We start from the raw sequence: 20,412 nt of genomic DNA on the forward strand, positions 1-20,412 counted from the left end.
AGCATTTTCCCCTTTGATTTGAGCATAACACTGGTCTGTAGAGTAAAGCTTATGGAGAAAAAAAATAAAAGAACTTTTGTTAAGCAAGGATGCAAACATTTTATGTAGGATTTCCTCTATTCTGGGAAAGAAGCTCTTTTTAAGTTCCTGCTAATAGCAAGTTTGGTTAGTTTCCCAGTGCTCACATCTCCTGTTCCAGATGGTCAGTGACGTGAAACTCTAATTATCATCAACAAAATAAGCTGGGGCTAAACCCTTCCTCAAAGGTAAAAAGAGCAGATGGACAACCATAATTTCATTATTATAGAAATAATAGAGAAATAGGACTCCTCATCTACCTTTTAAATCACTCACTAACATGTGGTACAATTAATTCCTTGCTCTATTAATACATAAATTACTTTGGTTTTTAACATTTAGTTTGAATGGCTGCTTGGTATATAAACCTTTCCAACAATATTTGGAATAGTAGCCAAATTCATCTTGTGTAAGGGGAACCAGTGAGTGAAATGATTGGGCTGAGCTTCCAGCATTTCATTTGCTTTCAGGTTTTCAGGGGATTCTATTTTATTCTCCTCCACAATGTTACATACATCCCTCCTCAGGGATCTTTGTGGGAATAAAATCACAAACAATATTTATGTGGAATGAGGCAAGGCCTGTATCCAGAGACCCAGTTAGTAATTTGTCCAGAATTGTAGCTCACAGACACTGAAATCCCTAAATTTGTCAAGGATTCAAGGTCATGCAGGTCAGAACATGGAGCAGCTCTCCCTCTGCCTGTTGGGTTCTAGTGCTGGTTTTTGAGCTGTGATTTCTAGCCAGGTTTTGCAAAGGCAGAACCATCTAAACCTGGCACAGCTCACAGTGAGCTCATGCAGACCTCAGCCCCTCCAGGGCTGCCCAACCAGTCTCTGTAAACACACAGCTGCAAAGAAAGGCTCTGGGAGCAACCCCCTGTACTGCTGGCAGACTCATTTCTTCTCTGAATTCAGATTCACTGCCTGGTTGCAGCATCTCACTCTTTAGAATTGGCTGCCCTAATTCCTGTTCTGCTGCCAGTTTTCTGCAGTTCAGGAGTAGATTTTGATGTACTACCTAAGGATTCCAACACAGACATTCATAACAAAACAATATAAAACTACAAAATTGCATCAGAGAAAGATAATCAGGTTTTCCTCTGCATCCCTATGAGTAAACAAGCTTTTCTTCCCTCTAAAGAGTCCTAGCTTCAGGTTTATGTATCACTGTCATGATCTACAGTTATCTTTGTTCCTTGCTTCTTTTTCCTGGCCATGCCTTCACCATGTCCATTTGTTGCTCTCACCAGCTCATTTTCTTACATCTTCATTTCACCATCTCTTCTCACCTTGGAAATTTATTTTCTTTAAACAGGAAAATGTTGCATGTGTTGATACTTTTTACCTTTCTGTCACCTGTCTGATGGCACTGGTGCTTTCATTTCCCTTTTTGCTTCCTGGAACGACTCTGTGCACACTTTGTACATTAGCTGGCAAGGAGTAAGGCTTCTATCCTTTTGAAAAAGAATTACCTAGGCTGAAGAGTTCTAAGTGTATGTACACTAAACCTTTTAGCTGTGTGTACATGGCCCACTTATGGATAGAAGTGGTTTTTTACACTATTTCTATCTACTGATATGACTAGGATGTGGGAATAACATCTTGTCTGCACTCAAGATACACATTGAAAATAAATATAACTTAAATGAGTTTCATTTTTACTGCATTGGCTGAGATACCATTATAAAAGACACTAAGAAATTGCAAGAAAACTGGGTTTAAAAAGTGACTAAAATATAAAGGCTATAGAGCAACCAGCATTCTTTTTTTTCTGATGTAATGACTCAGTAATTTTTGCCATTTGCTAATAGTGCCTAACAAATCTCAGCATGAGGAAGGCAATTCAGGCTGACAGAATTCCCTGTGTTCTTAGATTGAACAAACTCCCAGTCACCTTCAGGTGAGGAAGAAACTGAAACAAAGGATTAGCTAAAAGAAAAATCTTTGTTTCTTAATCGATGCATATGAAACACAAGACTTGGATACAGTACATATGGAAGCCCACAATGTCATTTTTAGAGCCCACTTTCTGAAAATAACTGCAGTTTGTGTGAAAAATATGATGTGAGAACATTCAGATGTCTTTTCTCTGTAAAATTTGTTATTCAGTGTGCTCAGGGATCAAAGTGTGGCAAAAACTATACAGAATATTGCTTTAAAAGTAGAAGGGAAAAGGATCCAAATTAGAGACAGTCCATGACAAAAGAAAAAAGAAAAATATAATCATAAAGGGAGCTTCACATCTACTGAGATATGCACCAAGGAGACACCCATCATAATTTTCAAAGCCAATTCCTGCAACTCCCAGCTCCCAACTTAATTATTCAGCAGCATAGTTACAATATCTGTTCTTGTCCTTTGCAGAAATGCTGATTTTAATATATAATACACAAGGAACAACAATTGGAAACTGTGAAAAGTAGGGAAGTAACACTTGCAGAAAATGGACAATTATCTCACCTGGTCAATGACCACATGAAATATAGACTGAATACTTGTAACTGCATTTGATGTTTGTCAAATGTCTGTTTCTTTAGTCTCTGATTGCATTTCTCTCTTGTGTATGCTACCTTCAACTTCAATGGCATAATAACAGAACTAAACCCACTGAAATAATAATACAGGTAAACAAGTACCTAGAACCAGAAAGATTCTTAAAGATTCTTATTAATTTTCTATTTGAAATCCATTATATCACAAAAGTTTCTAATATTTTGAAAAGATCTAAGCTGTACTAAAATTAGTAATATGGTGACTGTGCCTACCAGTAAGAATCACCAGTGTGTCAGAAGGAATTCTCTTGTCTGCCTAAGATAATTACAGGAATCACTGTTTGAGAAAAGACAACCTTAGAGGGTGCTCAGCACAAACTAAGCTGAACTCTGGCTTCTGAATGATTTCCCCTGGAAATTGATACTGTTTTTCAATAAAGCTGTTACCCTTTCAATAAATCAGTTACCTTAGCCATGTTATTTTAGAAAGTGCAATACAAGCTTCTGCCAAGAAAGAATGGTTTGAGCATGATATTACCTTGTATAAGCTAAGTCTAGACTAGAATCAAAGTATTTTTTGAGTGAAGAAGAGGTACTATGACCTGAGTTGGTATATGTTCATCCTGGAAATATTTAAGAGGAACCATGAAACTACTTTTATCAGTACTTTCCTCAGTCAGTATCCTGGAAAACAAAGTATGTAGGAAATATTTGTGGCATAATTAGCCACATGGGTTTTTCTGGGTATAAGCAGACATGTTTAATAATCTAATAAGTATTGTCTTCTAAGGCTTTGCTATAATTTTTCTTAAATACTTTGAATTCTTGATGTTTATTTTCTGTGAGAATTCTCACATGTTTTTATTAAAAGGAGAATTTTATCATAAAAAGTAAAAGTTGTAAGAAACTCTGGAAGTGATTTCTATATGAGAAAATCCTCGTTGCATCTCCAATGCCCTTGTTCAGAGAGGTCCTTGTGTGTGTGAGCTCTCCCAGATGCACAACAGCTTGTCAGCCTTCCTGCAGCCACTGCTGTCAGTTTGAGTCACAGTGATCCCTCCTGCACGGATTATCCTAAAATAGCACACTATAAATGAAATCTTGCAATTATCACAAACACCCAGGTGTTTGGTGAGGCAGCATGGCCAGAGGAGAGCAGTGAACCTGCCCAAGAACTTGTGTCCTTGGTCAGTGTTTCCTGAGGGCACTGTGTGCACATTCCTGCAGCAACACAGCTCCTGTGCTAAATCCTCAGAAACACACAGGGTGCCTGCTTCTGCTGCTGTCCTCCTTAAACAAAGTGATAAAAGAGCACAGGAAAATAGAGATTGGAGGGAGAAGCTGAAAGGAAGGAGAGATCAATCTAAGCCCTTGTTGGCAGACAGCCACACTGCCTTCACCTTGCCAATTTTCACCTCCAGCCATAAGGGCCTTCTCTCTCTTCTCTTCCTGGCTCTCCTGCAGTGAGTCACTCCTGCAGACATTATCTTACTTATTCTGTTAGATAATGAAAGACAATGTTTATTTTCATATTCTGTTTTTCTCGCTGTCATTATCTAGTGTACTAAATTACTTACTATTGCTTTTCCAGATTTGCAAACATTATTCTCACACCTTTTTAAATAGACTTCTATTGCTGTAATTATGAACATGTTGTGTTTGCACACAAGAATGGTATGGGTTACAGGAAAAAAATAGCTGTTCTTTTGCAGTGACAGAAAAACAATTTTCCTCCTTTAAACTCAGGTTGGTTTAGTAGGGCATTAATGACATAAAGCTGGTAATATTAACACTTAAAATGCTACAGGAAGATTATGTTGGGTTGCAGAAGTATTGTATTTGTGCAGAAGCTGATTATTTAAGCCAGAGAGTAATGAAATGTGAAACTCATGATGCCATGTATTCTCTTCAGTCTCTGCAAATGACTATAGAAATCAAAGAATCACTAACAGTGAATATTTAGAAAACCACATCAATTTTCCAGAGGTTCTGTAGTAAAGACTTGTAATCTCCCATGTAACAGCAAAGAAAACATGAGAAGTAGATAGGCTGAGGTGCATAACCTAGACTTGAGTACTGGGAAGAGCAGAGTTTAGGAACTCATGAATCATGCCCTGGAATACTGATGGAACTGGAATCTGATGGGACTTTCCTTTTTAGATTTGCTCTGCAGTTGAGTTGCTCCTTTGGGAGATGTGTGTGCTTTAGCATCAGGGTGACTGAGAACTAGAGAGACTGAAAACACTCTGGGTTCCCTTGAGTTGCTTGGAGCCTCACTGTTCCCCTCTGGGAACCTTGCACTAACAGATGAAGAGTCCAAATGAGCAGAAAATGTCTCAGCTGTTATTAAACAATGCAAGGGAGAGAGATAAAATCTCAGGCATTGCCACCTACACGGTTCTTTCCTTCTCTAATAGCTGCTTCAATGCTTTTCTGTCACCCAGTTGTCTGGTCTTTGCTTACTTTTCCTCCTGTGCATTTTATTACCTGATGTACCAGATGCTCTCCCAAGTGACAGATTCCAGCCCCGGTCCCTGGATGTGACAGCCACGCTGTATCTGATCCTGAGCTGCTGTGCTCAGACACTTGACAGCGTTTGAAAACACTGGTCTTGCTCTGAAAACTCTGTGAGTTTAGTGTAGGTGAAGGTCACTAGACTTATAATTGAAGAACGATAAATTAAATAGGAATACTATTTCTTTTTTTGTACTGTGAAACAGATTTGGGTTTTTTTTGCAACAATTATTATTATTGCAAAACTCCATGGCGTTTCAGAATAACTCCATGGGGTCTCAGACAAAATATTGAGCTCATTTTTAAACTACTGTAACTCTTTAAAAAAAGGGTTTTTTTTTTCTGAAATATAGGATAAATCCTTGTTCAAGGAATCATGCTTTCAGGAGAAAGTTGGCACCGAGTTGAGGCTTACTGTGAAGCACCTCCAAACATCGTGGAGAACTGAATTTGACTTTGCAGTTCTGTAACTTTTAAGATTATCTGAGAGGATTATTTGTATTTCTAGCAAAGCTCTGGGAAGCATATAATACATGTAGAGTGGAGTAAACTTGAGATCTTGTTAATCATGTACTTAGCATCTGTGTTTTTAGGACAGCACATACTTCTGTGATTTTGGTTCACCATTTGTGATCTGTTTGAGGCTTCCTGAGAATAAAAAAGCTATATATAAATTTAAGATAATATTATCAGCTGAAGCTCTGCCAGCTTCCATAGACAGAAGCAGATAAACAGACACTGTGTACCACTTTGTGGTTTTAATCTTGGAAAATAATAGATTGCAAAAAATAAAAAGAACGTGTCTTGAATTTTATAGTTGCTTATGTCCAAGGTGCACATTTAGCATTATTTTTTCAAGATACCTTGTTTAGATGAGAAAACAAATAATAATAAATTAAGTTCACCATTTTACAGAATATACTGCTTTCTGGATTAAAGAACATGAACTAAAATTGCATTCTGGATATACAGCTGCTATGAACAATATTGGAATTCTAGTGTTAACAAACCAAGAAAAATTCTAAAACTACATCTTTGCAACAAATCCCTCAAATGGTATAGCTATAGTTGAACAAACTGTATCATTGAGAATGATATCAGTGAATTAAAAAGCTTTAATTATTTCACCAAGTAAAGAATGGAGGTGGGTGTAACTTACTGTGTCAGCACAATAGCCACAGCATCATTCAGGACACTCTCTCCAAACAGGAGTGTGTATAAATCTGTATCCACATTCAGCTCATGGAAAATAGCAAGGACTGTCACTGTATGGAAAGAAAGCAAAGTGAGTAGTTATTTTCATATTCCTCTGGCAGTTCAAGAAATAAAGCAGTGTTAGAATACTGGTTTTGAGAAACCCAGTCCTATATATTGCCTAAGTGGATAAAAATGAGTTAAGAAGGATCAACTGGAATATATAAGATCCTTAAATTCATCATGTCTATGAGTTTTGCTGCTTCAGCTGAGTTGGGAAGAAGCTTTCCCTCTCACACAGAGAATCCTACAGAAATGAAAATGTCACAGCGTGTTTCACTGTGCATAAAGCACTGTGATTTTGTGACCACAGAGGAATAAGGGTGCTGAAAAGAGATGGGTTTTGCTGTGGATTTTGTGTGTGATGAGTAGGGGTTTACCTGTTTTAAGAAGGATATAATTACACTGATCCATCTGCCGCACATGTTCTCCAAGGAACGTGCAGCACAACCACCCTGTCCTGCCCCACGCTCAGCAGGGATGCAGCTCATGGGTGGCCACGAAGCCAGACCAGGATATTTGACTCCTATAACCCATTCTAAGGCTCTTCAGCATTAAACCAGTAGTTTAAATTCCTTCCTTCTCCCTGAGTTATACCTTATATTTGATTTTCAGTTTACCAGTGCAATAGAAAAAATAGAATGTGGTGAATTTAAAATGAAGTTGAGCAAATAATTTAGGCAAACATCATCAGGAGTGTTTAGACATTTGGTTCATATTCAGGTAATTAAGGCCTGTAGATATTAACTTAGGCCTTCTCTGATCTTCCCTGAAGACAGGGGGTCACAGTTCCTTCCTATGGTCTATCTTGCACTTCATAATCTCCAGCTGAAGAAGGCTGTCTCTGTTCTATGTATGTATTATTTGAATTCTTATAATTCTTATTATTTTCTCTTTGCATGGACAAAGCAGAGCTTTCTCATTTCAAACAGAATTTAATGTAAAGACCCCCAATTACTTGTCAGGTTAAAAATTATGTGGTAATTCACTGCTTCATTGGTGCCCATTCTAGTACATAATTGTGCAATTGACTGAGTCCTCATAGCCCAGGAATCCCAAAGATTAAGAGTGCCTCTGGGATGCCATGTTCATATCTGACATCTTAGAAATAAAAAATTATATACTTTTGCAATCACATGACTGCTGATAATTCATACAAGAGCATGACCAGCTGATTATGCTTTGGCTTAATAACATTTCTTGGACCCTTGAAAGCATTGGTGCTAAGATTTTCTAAATGGCACTTAAATCTCAATGTAATCTCAAAATCAGTTTATAAACCCAAAATAGATTCTCAGTTCTCCTGTGAGATTTTAGGTTAAAGTGATCTCTGTTGATGTGCTGTCTCTGAAGAATTTTGGAAGTGTTGTTCTACAGAAGACAATTTAGGAGATGCGTGTAGCAGAACATTTGCTGATATAGCTATATTTAAATTAGCTAGTTATATTTAACCATCCTGGTAACCTCACCCATCTACTCCCACTGCAGTTATAATTTAAACTAGGGAAAGAGCTCTTTCCCCAGAATAGCTCAAAGGTGTAGGCAGAAGCTTTATTGACAAAAGATATTTTCTTGGTTCACCAACATCTAAATTCAGGTTTTTGCCCGATTAGCAATGCTGACTTAATGTGCTAAATGTGGATTCAGTTTATCTCCTGCTCTCTAATGTCATTGGCATAAAAACAGACTTGTTTTTCAAAACTATTTGCCACTTTCAGCTTTTGCTTATTAGCTAATTAGTTTGGGCTCTCGTTAAAAGTCCCTGTGATAATGACAGAAGGAAAAGCAAACAGTAATCAAAGTCCAGAGTGCTGCTGGGGGGTGTGTAGCAGGCCAAGCCAATTAGACAGATGCCTGCACATTCCTCTTCTTCCTCTTGCCTCCTCAGTAAACAACTTTCTCTTCCTGCTTTCTCTCCCAACTCTACCCCAAAAAAATGACCTTAATCTTTTCAAATGAAAGCAAAATAATAAAGCAAGCAACACAGTAATGAATCAATTGCCTCTTCTGGGAGAAATTCCCCAGTTCACCCAGTTCTCAGAAAGAATCTTCCAATTCAAATGTTTTCCCATTTCCAGGGGTGGTTATTGGATCTTCTTTGCCTGTCCCTGACTGAAGGGTGCTGGTCTCTGCTCTGCCCTCTGCTTGTCTGGCCCAAGGCAGAGCAAACTTCAGCCCTAGCACTGCTGACAGATATTTATCTAATTTGGTTTTATAGAGCTGAAATGATGCTGGTTCCCCAAACCCCAAGGGAGATGAACTGGCTCTTCAGTATTCATACAATTTATAAATGCAGTTATTCCTGAATCATGTCTAACCCAAATCTCCCCTTCTGCTTTTCAAATCTGCAATTTCCATTCCTAGCCTAATGAGAGACAAAAATTTGTCATATTTATTCTGATTTTCTTTCAGCAGAATTTGTCTATTCAAAGACTCATTTCAGACATCTTCTCCCTAAAATGACTCACTTCTTTCAATCTCCTCCTTTTAGTAATGTTTCTTGCCCTCTAATCAGCTCATATCTTTCCTGAAATACAGTACCTAAAACCAGATCCCAGTAATGTAGTTGACACTTGCTGTCAAGAAATAGAATGAAAAAATGCTGTAGAACATGTTAATAAACCCGGTTTGCCTTTTTTTTTTGCTATGTATTGGTACTTATGACTCATTTTCATAGGCTGTAAACTTGAAATCCTTTTCAGAATTGAATGCTCACTTTTTATCTGCTATCTATGAAGATGCTTTTTTTAAAAAATGCAGCATTTATCCTTGTCTATTTTAAATCATGACAGGAATCATATTGAGTTCTAACCATGCCCGTTCAAAGTGTTTGCAATCTCCTTTTAGCAGAATATTGTACAATAAAGAAACACCCTCTGTTGCATCAGCCAACTCATTAATGAAAATTATAAATAGTATCTGCACAAGAACAGAGATCTGCAGGATCTTTAGCACATCCACTCTGTTTAAGAGCTCCAGGAAACATTTTCACCTTGTTTTGACCATCACTGTCTAGGCATTTCCCCATGATCACTTTTGCCTTCATTAATTATGAGAATCTATGGGCATAGGTCAGAATGGATTCTCTACTAGGGAAGAAAGTTAATTTAAGTTACCTCTGGATAGAATAATGCTCTAGGAAGAGTCATCGTGTCCAATGAAGTCACATCATGTTTTGTCTAACAGATGACTAACTCAAGGGAAGTAATTTAAAAATAATCCTATACCCCAGTAACATGTCTGGTCTGTGAGAACTTTGATATCTAAGTAAAGATTGCAGATGCTGCACTGCAGTCAGCTTGGCTCCTGGCTTTCTGAAGGCACTGCTGAGGAACAGTAAATAGGGCTTGGGTTTTGGGTGGTAACTCAAAAACTTGTATAATTCATTAGATACAATATGTATTATAAAAATACCAAACTACTTTTCATTAAGTATACAGCATCCCTTATTTGAATGAGGACAGAAACAGAGGTAGGTAGAGAAGTGGCTGGAAGGCCAGGTCAGTGGAGGAGCACTAACACCTTTTGTGGCAGTAGAAAACTGGCACCAAGAGAAATTAAAAGTACTAGAGCTGCTGACTCAGAAAGGGTTGTGAACCTCAGTTAAAAATTCAGTGACAGGAAGCAGGAAATAGTGAGGCATCTAAGATTTTCACAGTATTTATGCCAACAAAAGTCTGATTCACTTCTTCCTGGACTTCATGGGCTGAGGTAACATCTATCACATGCTAAGCCAAACATGATTTCAATTGTACTCAAGTCATAAGAAGTGTCTGTGGAGCTGCTTTGTGAAAGGTATCTTTTGACAAATGTAGAAACAAGTTGGCTTGTTATAGATCTCTGTAAAAAGTATATATCACCAAACTACAACAATCCCTTTGCTAACAATGATACTTTGCTGTTACTTTTAAAAGAATAAGGAAACAAAAAATAAATTACACCATTATGTGAAGTACTGATATTATTTTACTTCAGTCTTCTGACTAGAAGTATTAATATCTTTTATACCTAAATTCTTTTAGGAGTGCAGTATAAAATGGGAAGAAAATAAGGTTAGAGAAATCTAACTTTTATTTCCTATTGACTTTGTCTAAAAAGAAATATTTCAATTTTAATTATAGGCTCCTTTCCCTATTAGTAAGTCACAACACTCACAGATTAGTTCAGTGGTGAATAATAAGAAAGCAGACATATTTTAATTAAAAGCACATTTATAAACCATTTTACATAATGAGTGTTTGAAATGCATTACCTTGTTGTATTTATACAACATGCTTCTTAATGCAAAACCCTTCAATTCAAGAGCAACAGAAACTGCTCTTTCTGATAAATATCCAATTTTATCAATAACAAGAGCAGTGCAAGCCACAGCTCCAGTTCAGCTGTAACCATAGTAACTTCAAATGGGGAAGAGCCGTGTGATTGTCAATGTGACCAAAGGTAAGGGAGTTCACACGGCTCAGAAACAGCAGTGCTCCAGCAAACCCCGGGAAGGCAAATCGGTTTTCTGTACTTGAAATGTCAAAAATCAGGGAAAAAACCAAAAGGAAGGGCTGAAGGTGTGTGAAATTGTTTGGATGGGAAGGTTGCTGCTGGGTGTTAACAGCAGCAGCCCTGGGGGCTGCCGGAGCTCAGTGTTTGTGTGTGTTAGCATCCCTGTGCCAGCTCTGTCCTGCTCATTATCCCAGCTGCCCCAGCCCCAAGGACAGCCTGGCTGCCTGATGTGCAGCTCCCTGCAGGGCAGGCCCAGGGCTGGGGCTGCACAGCTGCTGCTTTTCCTCTGCCCCGGGGAGAGGCACCTGCACCGCACCAAGAGGAGCTGGCAGGGACCCCCAGGGCCAGGGCACACCAGGAACCCCAACACTGGCACAGGGAAACCCCTCAGTGACACAGGGAAACCTCTGCTGCTCCATGCAGATGGAGCAATAAGATATGATTTCCCTGGCAATGTAATAAATGATGCCTATTGATCAGGATAAAGAAAAATGTAAATACTGGTCTCATGTTTTAAAGCAAAAATAATGAAGGGATAATTTGGGAATTTTGAAATTCTATTCCTTAAAATTCAACCTCTCACCTGAAGTCTTAAAATGAGAAACTTTCCTTACTGAAAATGGTAAATTATTGTAAGGAGATGTTCTCCGTAAGATGAATTATTTGGTTGAGAGTAACCTTGTTCTGTCCCTGAAGTTTCTAACTGTCCTTTCTAGTGACAGAAAAGTTTTTTGAGGCATCACACAGTATTGTTGAAATTTAAGGATCACAGTCTATAATGCAAAACACAGTCCCAAGTATATCCAGTCATAAATTAATTTCTTAATCTTAGTTCAAGTGCTAGTTTTCTATGTAAGAGAACACACAGCCTATAAGAGCAATTCTTCTGAATTACTTTTATGCCAAAATATCTAGATTAAAAATCTTCAGATAAACTTCAGAGCTAAAAGCTACAGAGTGCTGTGACATTATTTCATTTTTCTTAACAATACTCAAAAATTTTACCTGGCATACATTTGTTCACTTCCCTGACAGTAAAAGTCTTTATTTAACAGGTAAACATGTACCAATCATCTTTACTATCACAAATAAGGAGCTCAATCAAACCAACTTCTGTCATATCAACAGATCAGTTTTTAGCATCTTTTGAGACTTAATTGCTTTCCACAGCCAAGGGAAATTAAATATCTTTTTGAAATGAGTTTATAATCCTACACAGTGAAGAATTAAATGAAAAATCATGCAGCAAATCTGACAGGAATTTATTATTTCATCTTAAGACTAATATATTGTTGATAACACTAACAACATTTTACTAAAAATTTATTTAAAAACCCCAAAATGAACCCTAGTTATCACAGACAAAATCTTTATACTGATTATTTTATGTTCTAATATGTATCAGTTCTCTAGAGGACCATATATTAACTGATTTTGGAATGCCAGTGAGCTATTTACATACTTGAGATTATAATTCACTAGCAAGTCCTACAACACAATGAAATATTTTCAGCAGTGTCGACTATTTAATTAATGAAAAACTTAATTCAAAATTCCCTTAAGTCTTTGAGGAGTTGAAATTTATGGATAAGATTAGTGAACACATGAAACAACTTAGAATATTGTGAATTGATAGCAGAGGGAGCAAGACTGAAACTCTTGGATGTGCACAGACACTATATAAGCAGAGAAGTAATTAGAAACAATATTAATCAATGACAGTTTGTCACACTAAAAATAGTTTTCTCAACTGCAGTTTTAGCTTTTTAAGCCTGCTTAAAATTCTGGGAAAAGTAATCCTTGTAACTTATTCCTTACAGTGCAAGAGGAGTTTCTGTTTTAATTTTTTTTTTCCCTCTTGATTGTTCCAGATTAATCAGTGGTGATTTATTACTCTTGTAATCAAAATCAGTGCATTTGTCTTATACATTACTCTTCATAAGTCAACATTTGTGAGACTAAATAGTCTTGGACTGGAAAATGGGAAAGAAACTAAGCCAGCTGCAAAACCCTATTCATAGCACTATTAAGAAATATACTTGGAAATTGTAAGGATGCTTTTATTCCATAAGCAGTTTGTTTTCCTAGGTTTTCCTTCTGCTTCCAGCTTCTGTATTTTTGTCTTGCTCTGAGGACAGGCTTCAACCATGGCTGACTCTTATTAATATAGCTGGGTGATCTAAGAAGTGGCAGCATATTTGATGTGTGGATAAATTTGAGAATAACAATTTGATGCAGCTTTTACAGTAATCTTGCAAAAACTAGTTTTGTGGAAATAAATTGTTTTATACTCTACTTTTGAGCTGTCAGAATGATAAATCACAAGCCCAAAATCTTTTGCTAAATATTGAGACTTCATTTAAAGATTGGAAAAAATTTGTAGAACAATATTACCTTTTCTCATTTCTTTTACAAGCCAGGAACTTGAAAGCTTTATTCCTAAGTCTCTCAGAGAAGCTTCTCAAGGGTAATTTTTTAACACTAAGGCACCATTTCACATCCATCACAAAATGTTTTCTGTTCCATTGCCTTTAACTGCTCAGCTGAAAATTTTGCAAAATTCCAATGCACCCTTGCAGAATTTGTATTTTGTCTTAGTAGATAACTTCCAAAAAATTCTGTTCACCTTCTCCTTTACTATGTTCCCACAGCTGCAGATAGCAATACTTTTGTTTTAATATTTGAGTACTCTTATTGACATTTTCAACATAACAAAACCTGGGCAAATCTATGAAATCTGGTCTAACTTTGAGATCAGACTGTTTTAATTAGAAGGTTTGACTAGAAGACCTCCAGACATCCCTCCAAATCTAAATGATTCTGTAATTCTGTGATTCCAAAATTGACTGAGTCTGCTTCCCAGCCTTTGCCATTTTCTGTAACTTTGGGCTTTAAATCTCACATCTGCAAATTCAAGTCATTTTCTTGGTATCTGGTTTTCTAGAGTTGTATTTATCATGAACACTCCATTGATAGCATTTAAGCAGCATTTATATGGCCAAATTTGAACACTCCATTCCCCCATCTTTAAACTGGGTCAGGTCACACATGGATGTGAGGTTGTGATTTTTATCTGTGAGGCTCCAGCTTACAGCAATTCTCATATCAGCAAGCAGCAGGTGGTGTCCTGAAGATCTGAGAACATTTTCCCAATCTTTTCAGCAACCTCAATTACAAAGTTTGTGATCTCAACCTAGGAAAACCAGCTACTGAAAAACCCACAAGAGACCTCTGGAGCTGACTTTGACTTTGATTGACTTATGATTATCAGAATACCAGATATTTAACAGCTAAGGAAAGAAAAAAAAAACCAAAACCAAGAAAGGAGACTTTGAACATTTCTATGACATATACAGTTCTTATTTACTGTTTTGACTTTTGAAAAAAGTAATTTATTTGAAATGGTTACCTGGATCTGTGGCAGACATCAGTGATCCAAAAAATAAACAGTCAGTGAAGTGGAATTCCCATTGCTCTATCTGGCCAATATGTACCATGGCCTTCACAAAGCCATACATTATCAACCTGTCAGGGCAAAGATAAGACTGGTATTCAGACAGAGTATTTAATACTTTTGTTTAATTTACAGTATTAAACATGTTCTTATTCTCTTCAGCTTATTTTCAATGAATAATGAACAAACTAGTATAATAAAAAAATTCTATTTCCTGTTCAACTGTCAAATATTATATTGAAATGTCAGAGACAATTCCAAATCAAAGTTTTTCTGGGTAATTTTCATCTGCTGTTAGCAGAGAACAATGGTTTGGCCTGTTTATTTTTCAAAAGGAAAGATAAGGTGAGCTTAAGAATACATTATTAAGACAAATTTGTCTAATGTAGAACATTTCAACAAAGGCAATTTTACTATCAGCTCTATGGCTTGCTCTGTATTTATAAGTGAATTGTTTTATTCTATCAGCTTTAAATGTTAGCAGCACTCAAAGTTCTACATAAGGTCTCCAAATGGGCATATTTAACACATTTCTCACAGTGACAGTGAGCCAACAAAGGCACACTTTGAAATGCACTGCTACAGCCTCACTAGTTGCAGGGTGTTACCACTGGTGTATGTAACTAGGCAGTGCTCTCTGAGATGTGCATTCCAGTGATGATCTTGAAATAATGGAAAAAGAGATTCACTTGTTGTTAGAACCTATTGTAGATTTTCACAATATTATTCATGTTCAGTCTAGTTAATAATAAACCCCACTACATTCAGTGCCTGTTCCACAAACACATAAATCAACAACTGTGCTCTTCTAACTTCAGACTCTAAACCAAGCATTTAAACAAGTTCCATGCATGCTCATCCTGAGCCAGGTTTTGTCCTCAGCTGTCCTCCTGAGGTGCTCCTACAGTCACACAAACACAGATCTGAGGGACAGATAAAGTGTAATTAACGATCAGCCAGACAGTTAATTACAGATCGCTTGCAGATACCTCACCAATCTCACTGTATTGCACGAGGAGAGAAGCAGATGGGTCACCAGAGCCTTGCCCAGTGGCCCTGAGTATTTGTGTACATATTTACAAAAGCTCTCTAGCAAACAGTTCCCCAGCAATTGCCCTCAAACACTGTATGCAGCTGTGGGTCTCCTTGATTGATGGGCTCACTTTCCCTCTCTTCCCAAAGAATAACCACTCAAGACCTTGCAGTGAACTTAGTCTTTTTATCCCCAGCAAAATTTGTCAGCTTTAAGGAATGAGTCCTTCAAAACCTGACTGTGGTGCTGCTCTCCCAGTTTTCAATTGTGTCCAAAGTCACAGTAATGGAAGTGAGCACAGCCATGTCCTTTAGAAATAACTGCCTAAACCTACTTGCAGGTTTGAGATAGTCTTCTCCCTGCTTCACCTCATTGTCCTTTGTTTTTCCTACACTAAGGCTAAACTAGGTCCCAGTTCCTTGCTCATAATAAGCCATTATTCATTAAATTAAGCAGTTTATATGTGCATGAATGTGAAGGTGTGATGTGGTACCAGGTGCCCTGGGTCCTGTCCTGGGTGATGGAAGTCTGGCCTTAAGCCTACACTTGAAGGCAAATTCTTTTCCCTCTGTCCCTCTAGCTTTGTGTGGGTTTCTTTAAGCTATGAATTCTGCTGGGTGACAAATTGTCCCAAACAATGCAATTTTTTTTGCATCTAGGTCTGTTGTCTATCTCTAGGTACATGTCTGTTCTAGAAGCTACATAGAATTAGGACAGAACAGGGAGTTGACTTGGAATTGTCCTACCTCCTTATCAGCTTCTTTTTGTCATGAATAAATCTTCAAATTCAGCAATGTATTTGTGTGATCAGAAAGTAGGTGATTAGAGACATTATACTTTAGAAGCAAATTGCAGATAAATTGTTCAGTAATTAAAAGTTGCTGAAAACTTCTCAGTTGGACTTAGGGATGGTTTGGTTCTTCAGAAAATGTTTGTGAATAACTGATTTGTCATAGATTTGGAGCACTAATAAAGTAAGAAAACAGAAGAATAAAATGCAGATTAGCTTTGCTGCAGGAGACCTGACATTTTCTACAGCCAAACATTTTTTTTAAGTCTTGGGAGGAGCCCATCAAGTTAGAGAAAGTATTTTACATTTCAGCAAGAAAAGAGAAAAACAGTAACATAATGAAACACATGAGAATTCAGAATTTTCCAGATTATGCAAGTCTGGCACTTACAAAGTGCCTCATCACTAAAAAATGCTACATAGAATGCTGTCATTACACAGTAGAGGAGACACCATATAAATATTTGACTTGCTGAAGTAAGAATCTTCTGGGAAACTGAACTTTAACTACCACAATTTCCAGTATGAACCAGCAAGTAAACCACACAAACCACATGAAATCTCACCACAACAACACAAAAAAACCCTTTAAACTGACAAAACTAACTAAAATTAAAAGTAAATAACAGACACTGAAGAACCAGAACAAAAACTCTTCAGGCTTTAATTATTCTGAGCATTGGGTTGTCCTGATTTTTGAAGCTGGACTGAATTTTGAAGCTTGTTGGTGTAAAAATTGGAGGTGAAGAGTCTCCATTTGTGCAGGATCCAGTTTTTTACTACCACAGTTCTGCTGTCATTGAGGAAAAGAGTTTGGAAAGCACTGTCTGTCTGTGTACTGCTGGAAGGTTCCAGTGAGTTTGTTTATAAAGCTGCTCTCTAGGAAGGCTACTCTGGACTGGGACATCCATGAACTAGCTGCTGTTTACATGTAGAGGGAAAAAAAGAGATCCATCTCCTAAGGCCTCTAAAGAGTAATTACTACACACAAAACTCTCTAAATGCTCAGGAAGAGCATTATATGCAGCTCAACAGAGGCTTTTTTTTTTTTTTTTTTTTTTTTTTTGTAAGAGTTTCCTTTAGCAGCATAGGGTTTTAAGGGATCTGAAAAGAGACAGCAAAATTGCATTGGGGGTTTTTGGGAAGCTCTTGTCAGAAAGCTCTCAATAGCAAAACCTCTCTTCAGCACACTGCTAGTAGAAGAGAGATAATTGGTAGTTTTAGAGCAAAGGAAGTGGAGTATGTCTGATGCAGAATGGGGAGGCTGCAGGAAAGATGGAAAGACAGAAGCATTGTAAGTAGTCACAAACAGGATCAGACCACACTGGGAAGGGAGAGGGAAGCTGAAAGCCTGGCAAGAGTTTCAGTTCTCTGAGTGCCTAAGAAAGGCCACACAAGTAACACAGGGTGAGCACAGCACACCTGACAGGTAATGGACAGCAAAGGCTGTGCTGGTAAAACCAGCCTGGGACCAGCACTCTGGGAATGTGAGACACCAGGGGTCCAAAAGAACTGCTGAGAACAGCTGTGAACAGTGCACAAAGGGGACAAGATGACAGTGCACAATGTACCTGAGGTACATGTCAGATGAGATAAATGCAAATGGAAAAAAGTCCTTCAAATCTCTTGTGGTAAAAATATGCCTCAATGGTGTAGTCAGGTAAGAAATCTGCACTGAGCTTTGCATCCCAAAAATCCCAGTCACATCTTCACCTTGCAGGACCTGTCATCACAGCACCTATCCCTCTGCAACAGAGGAAACTGAAATAATTTTGGCAATAAATACATATTGGCAGGTTAGCTTGCAGGCTACAGGTTCTTTGAAAACTAACTGCATCCTCTCATGCAAACTAAAATGGGAAAACCTACCAGATTACCAAAATAATTTACTCCTAATTTAAAGCTCTAGGGAACATAAACAGAATGTAACAGAACGTGCTAAGTGAAGATGTAAAGCACACACACATGCCCTGTATCCTCAGTACAGATAGCCCCATCTGCCTGATGATTTTATCAGCAGTTGTATTTTCTTTGGCTTTGTTATTCATTGCATTATCACTGCTGAATCTCACTGTGGGTCTTTATTGTGTTAACGGTTTTAAAAGCATAATTCCAGATTTAAAGTGTTTGTGCACTTATGCTTTGTAGCATGGAAGATACTTGTAATTTAAATCTTTCTTGCCAAATATGTTTTCTAGTCTGCAGAGAATTTTTTATCTCATAGTCTAACTCCCTAAGGAATCTTACCCTATCTAGACATGATTATCTTGTAGCTTGAAGCTAGTAAAAGATGGAAAAAATATGTCTTCCTTCACATTTCTTCTTTTTCACAAGGAATAGTGATATTAATAAGCCAACAATAGAAAAGGGGATGATTTTATTCTTGCTTGTATATGAAGTAACATAGACATTGGCTAATACCATAATAGAAATAAAGAAATAACTTGTTAGAATATAAAATATATACTGAAAAACATAAATAGTAGAGATGAAAATTAAAAATTCCTTCCTTTATTTTGATCTTCCTATTTCTAACATACCAATATATTTCTATAACTTTTCTCACACAGTAGAATTCTTCACATCAAATGTTCTGGCCGCAGAGATCCGTTATTTCAAATTGCTCTATGTGCTACCACTTCCTTCTTTCTGTCCTCTTTTAAACCAGTTTTGTCACTAGAAAGAGTACTATCATGGGCTTTTCTCCAAAAAATCATTTTCTCACTTATCAAAGCAGGAGAAAACCACACTGAAGTGTGTCAGGTAACAGTAAAGCAATAGTAACATTACCTGAAGTTATTCTGTATAAATCACACAAGAGGAAAAGCCCTCTGGCTATAGAAATAACAGAGATCAGAAAGAGCCCGACTTTACAAATTCAGTGCATCCCCAGCCACCTTGGCTCTCACAGAGCTTTAGCATCAGCAGGGCTGACACAGCTCCAGGGAGCACTGCTGTGCTCCAGGGAGGGGCAAACACCAAAGCTGGGCTGTCCCAAAGGGCAAGGCAAGACATCTGCCACCAAGACTTTGGAAGCAGCCACAGATCATCTTCTGTTTGCTTCTTACATCAGCAGTTGGGATGGGAAGGCTCAATGGAGAGAAACACACTTTACCCCTCAGAGAGGGAAAGAAAGGCTGTGTTTCAGCAGCCTTGGGTCCACAGGCAGCGTGGATCCTGACAGTCCTGTCCTGCTGGAGTTTTGGGAAAACAAAGGCTGTTCACAGCAATCAAACAGGTATTGAATGTAAATAAAAAATCCAGCCCAATTTCTATGTCAATCAATTTGGGGGCCAGTGATAACAGAAAAAATGAAGAGATCTGAAAGAGGCTTCAAAATTGCAGTACTGTCATTCCCTGTTGTTTCACTTAAGGGAAGGCCAGCCATGTTTGTGTTCAAGGCTTTAGGACTGGCTTGAATGAGACTGTGCAGGAGGCCTGAGTGCTCAGAAAGCCTCAGTGTCTGAGCCTTTGCTTAGCAAAAAATATCTTCCTATGGATTTGTGCTCATGGAAGTAAAGAATAGCTACATGTCAGTATGAATTTTATTTTGGTTAGTCTTCTGTAGTATATTCAACCTTGGGAAATATCTATTGAAATATAGAGATGCTTTCCTTCAAAATGGAAAAAAGTATTTTGCCCAGGTTCAAAATTTCAGGATACAATTGTAGATTTTGCTGGTAAATGCTAACAGTGTAGCAAAAGTAAGGAGTGAAAAAAGGGAGTAAGGTGCAAACATACATGAGATGAAAGTTAGTTGAGGTCACCAATCTTCACTGGAAACTTTCAATAAATGATATTTCATGGTTTGGTTTTTTTTAAAAAAATCCCTTATCTCTTTTTTCAGACTGACTTTCAAACAGCCCTTACTGTATTAGAGGTTTATGACAGTGTGTATCACAGACATACAAACCAATTCACCATCACTCACGACTGCACACTACAATTTAATGTATTTTTAATATTTCTTTAATGAGGATAACACAACTTCAGGATCCTGTGTTCCTGAGCCACACTTAAATTAGAGCCATTATGCATTATATACATAACAACCTGAACCTCTGCAATGAAAAACCTGCACTTGATCTCAGAGTGCTGAATAAAATGTAATAATTACTTGGGTAAATGAGCCATGAAACACTGTCAACTGTATTGTGTCCAAATCATAGTGCCACTTAATATTTTATTGCACTACACAAATTTAAACATTACCTCAAGATTTACTTTACTCAGTGTTATAAATTGAGAGAACCTTTGAAAAGTTGATGAATTACTGACAGTCTTACATAAATTGAGACAGA

The 20,412-nt window shown here is 37.6% G+C and overlaps 1 protein-coding gene across 1 annotated transcript in view; it reads right to left on the reverse strand.

The window, feature by feature from the left end:
- SLC9A9 (solute carrier family 9 member A9) overlaps positions 1–20,412 on the reverse strand; it is a 172,777-nt gene that overhangs the window by 116,908 nt on the left and 35,457 nt on the right. The window contains exons 8-9 of the mRNA XM_056498959.1: positions 14,244–14,359; positions 6,246–6,351 (exon numbers count right to left, since the gene is read on the reverse strand). Coding sequence (XP_056354934.1) covers positions 6,246–6,351; positions 14,244–14,359 — 222 coding nt within the window. The remainder of the gene's footprint in view (positions 1–6,245; positions 6,352–14,243; positions 14,360–20,412) is intronic.

Source organism: Oenanthe melanoleuca, chromosome 9 (assembly GCF_029582105.1).
Source record: "Oenanthe melanoleuca isolate GR-GAL-2019-014 chromosome 9, OMel1.0, whole genome shotgun sequence".
Classification (NCBI taxonomy): Eukaryota; Metazoa; Chordata; class Aves; order Passeriformes; family Muscicapidae; genus Oenanthe; species Oenanthe melanoleuca.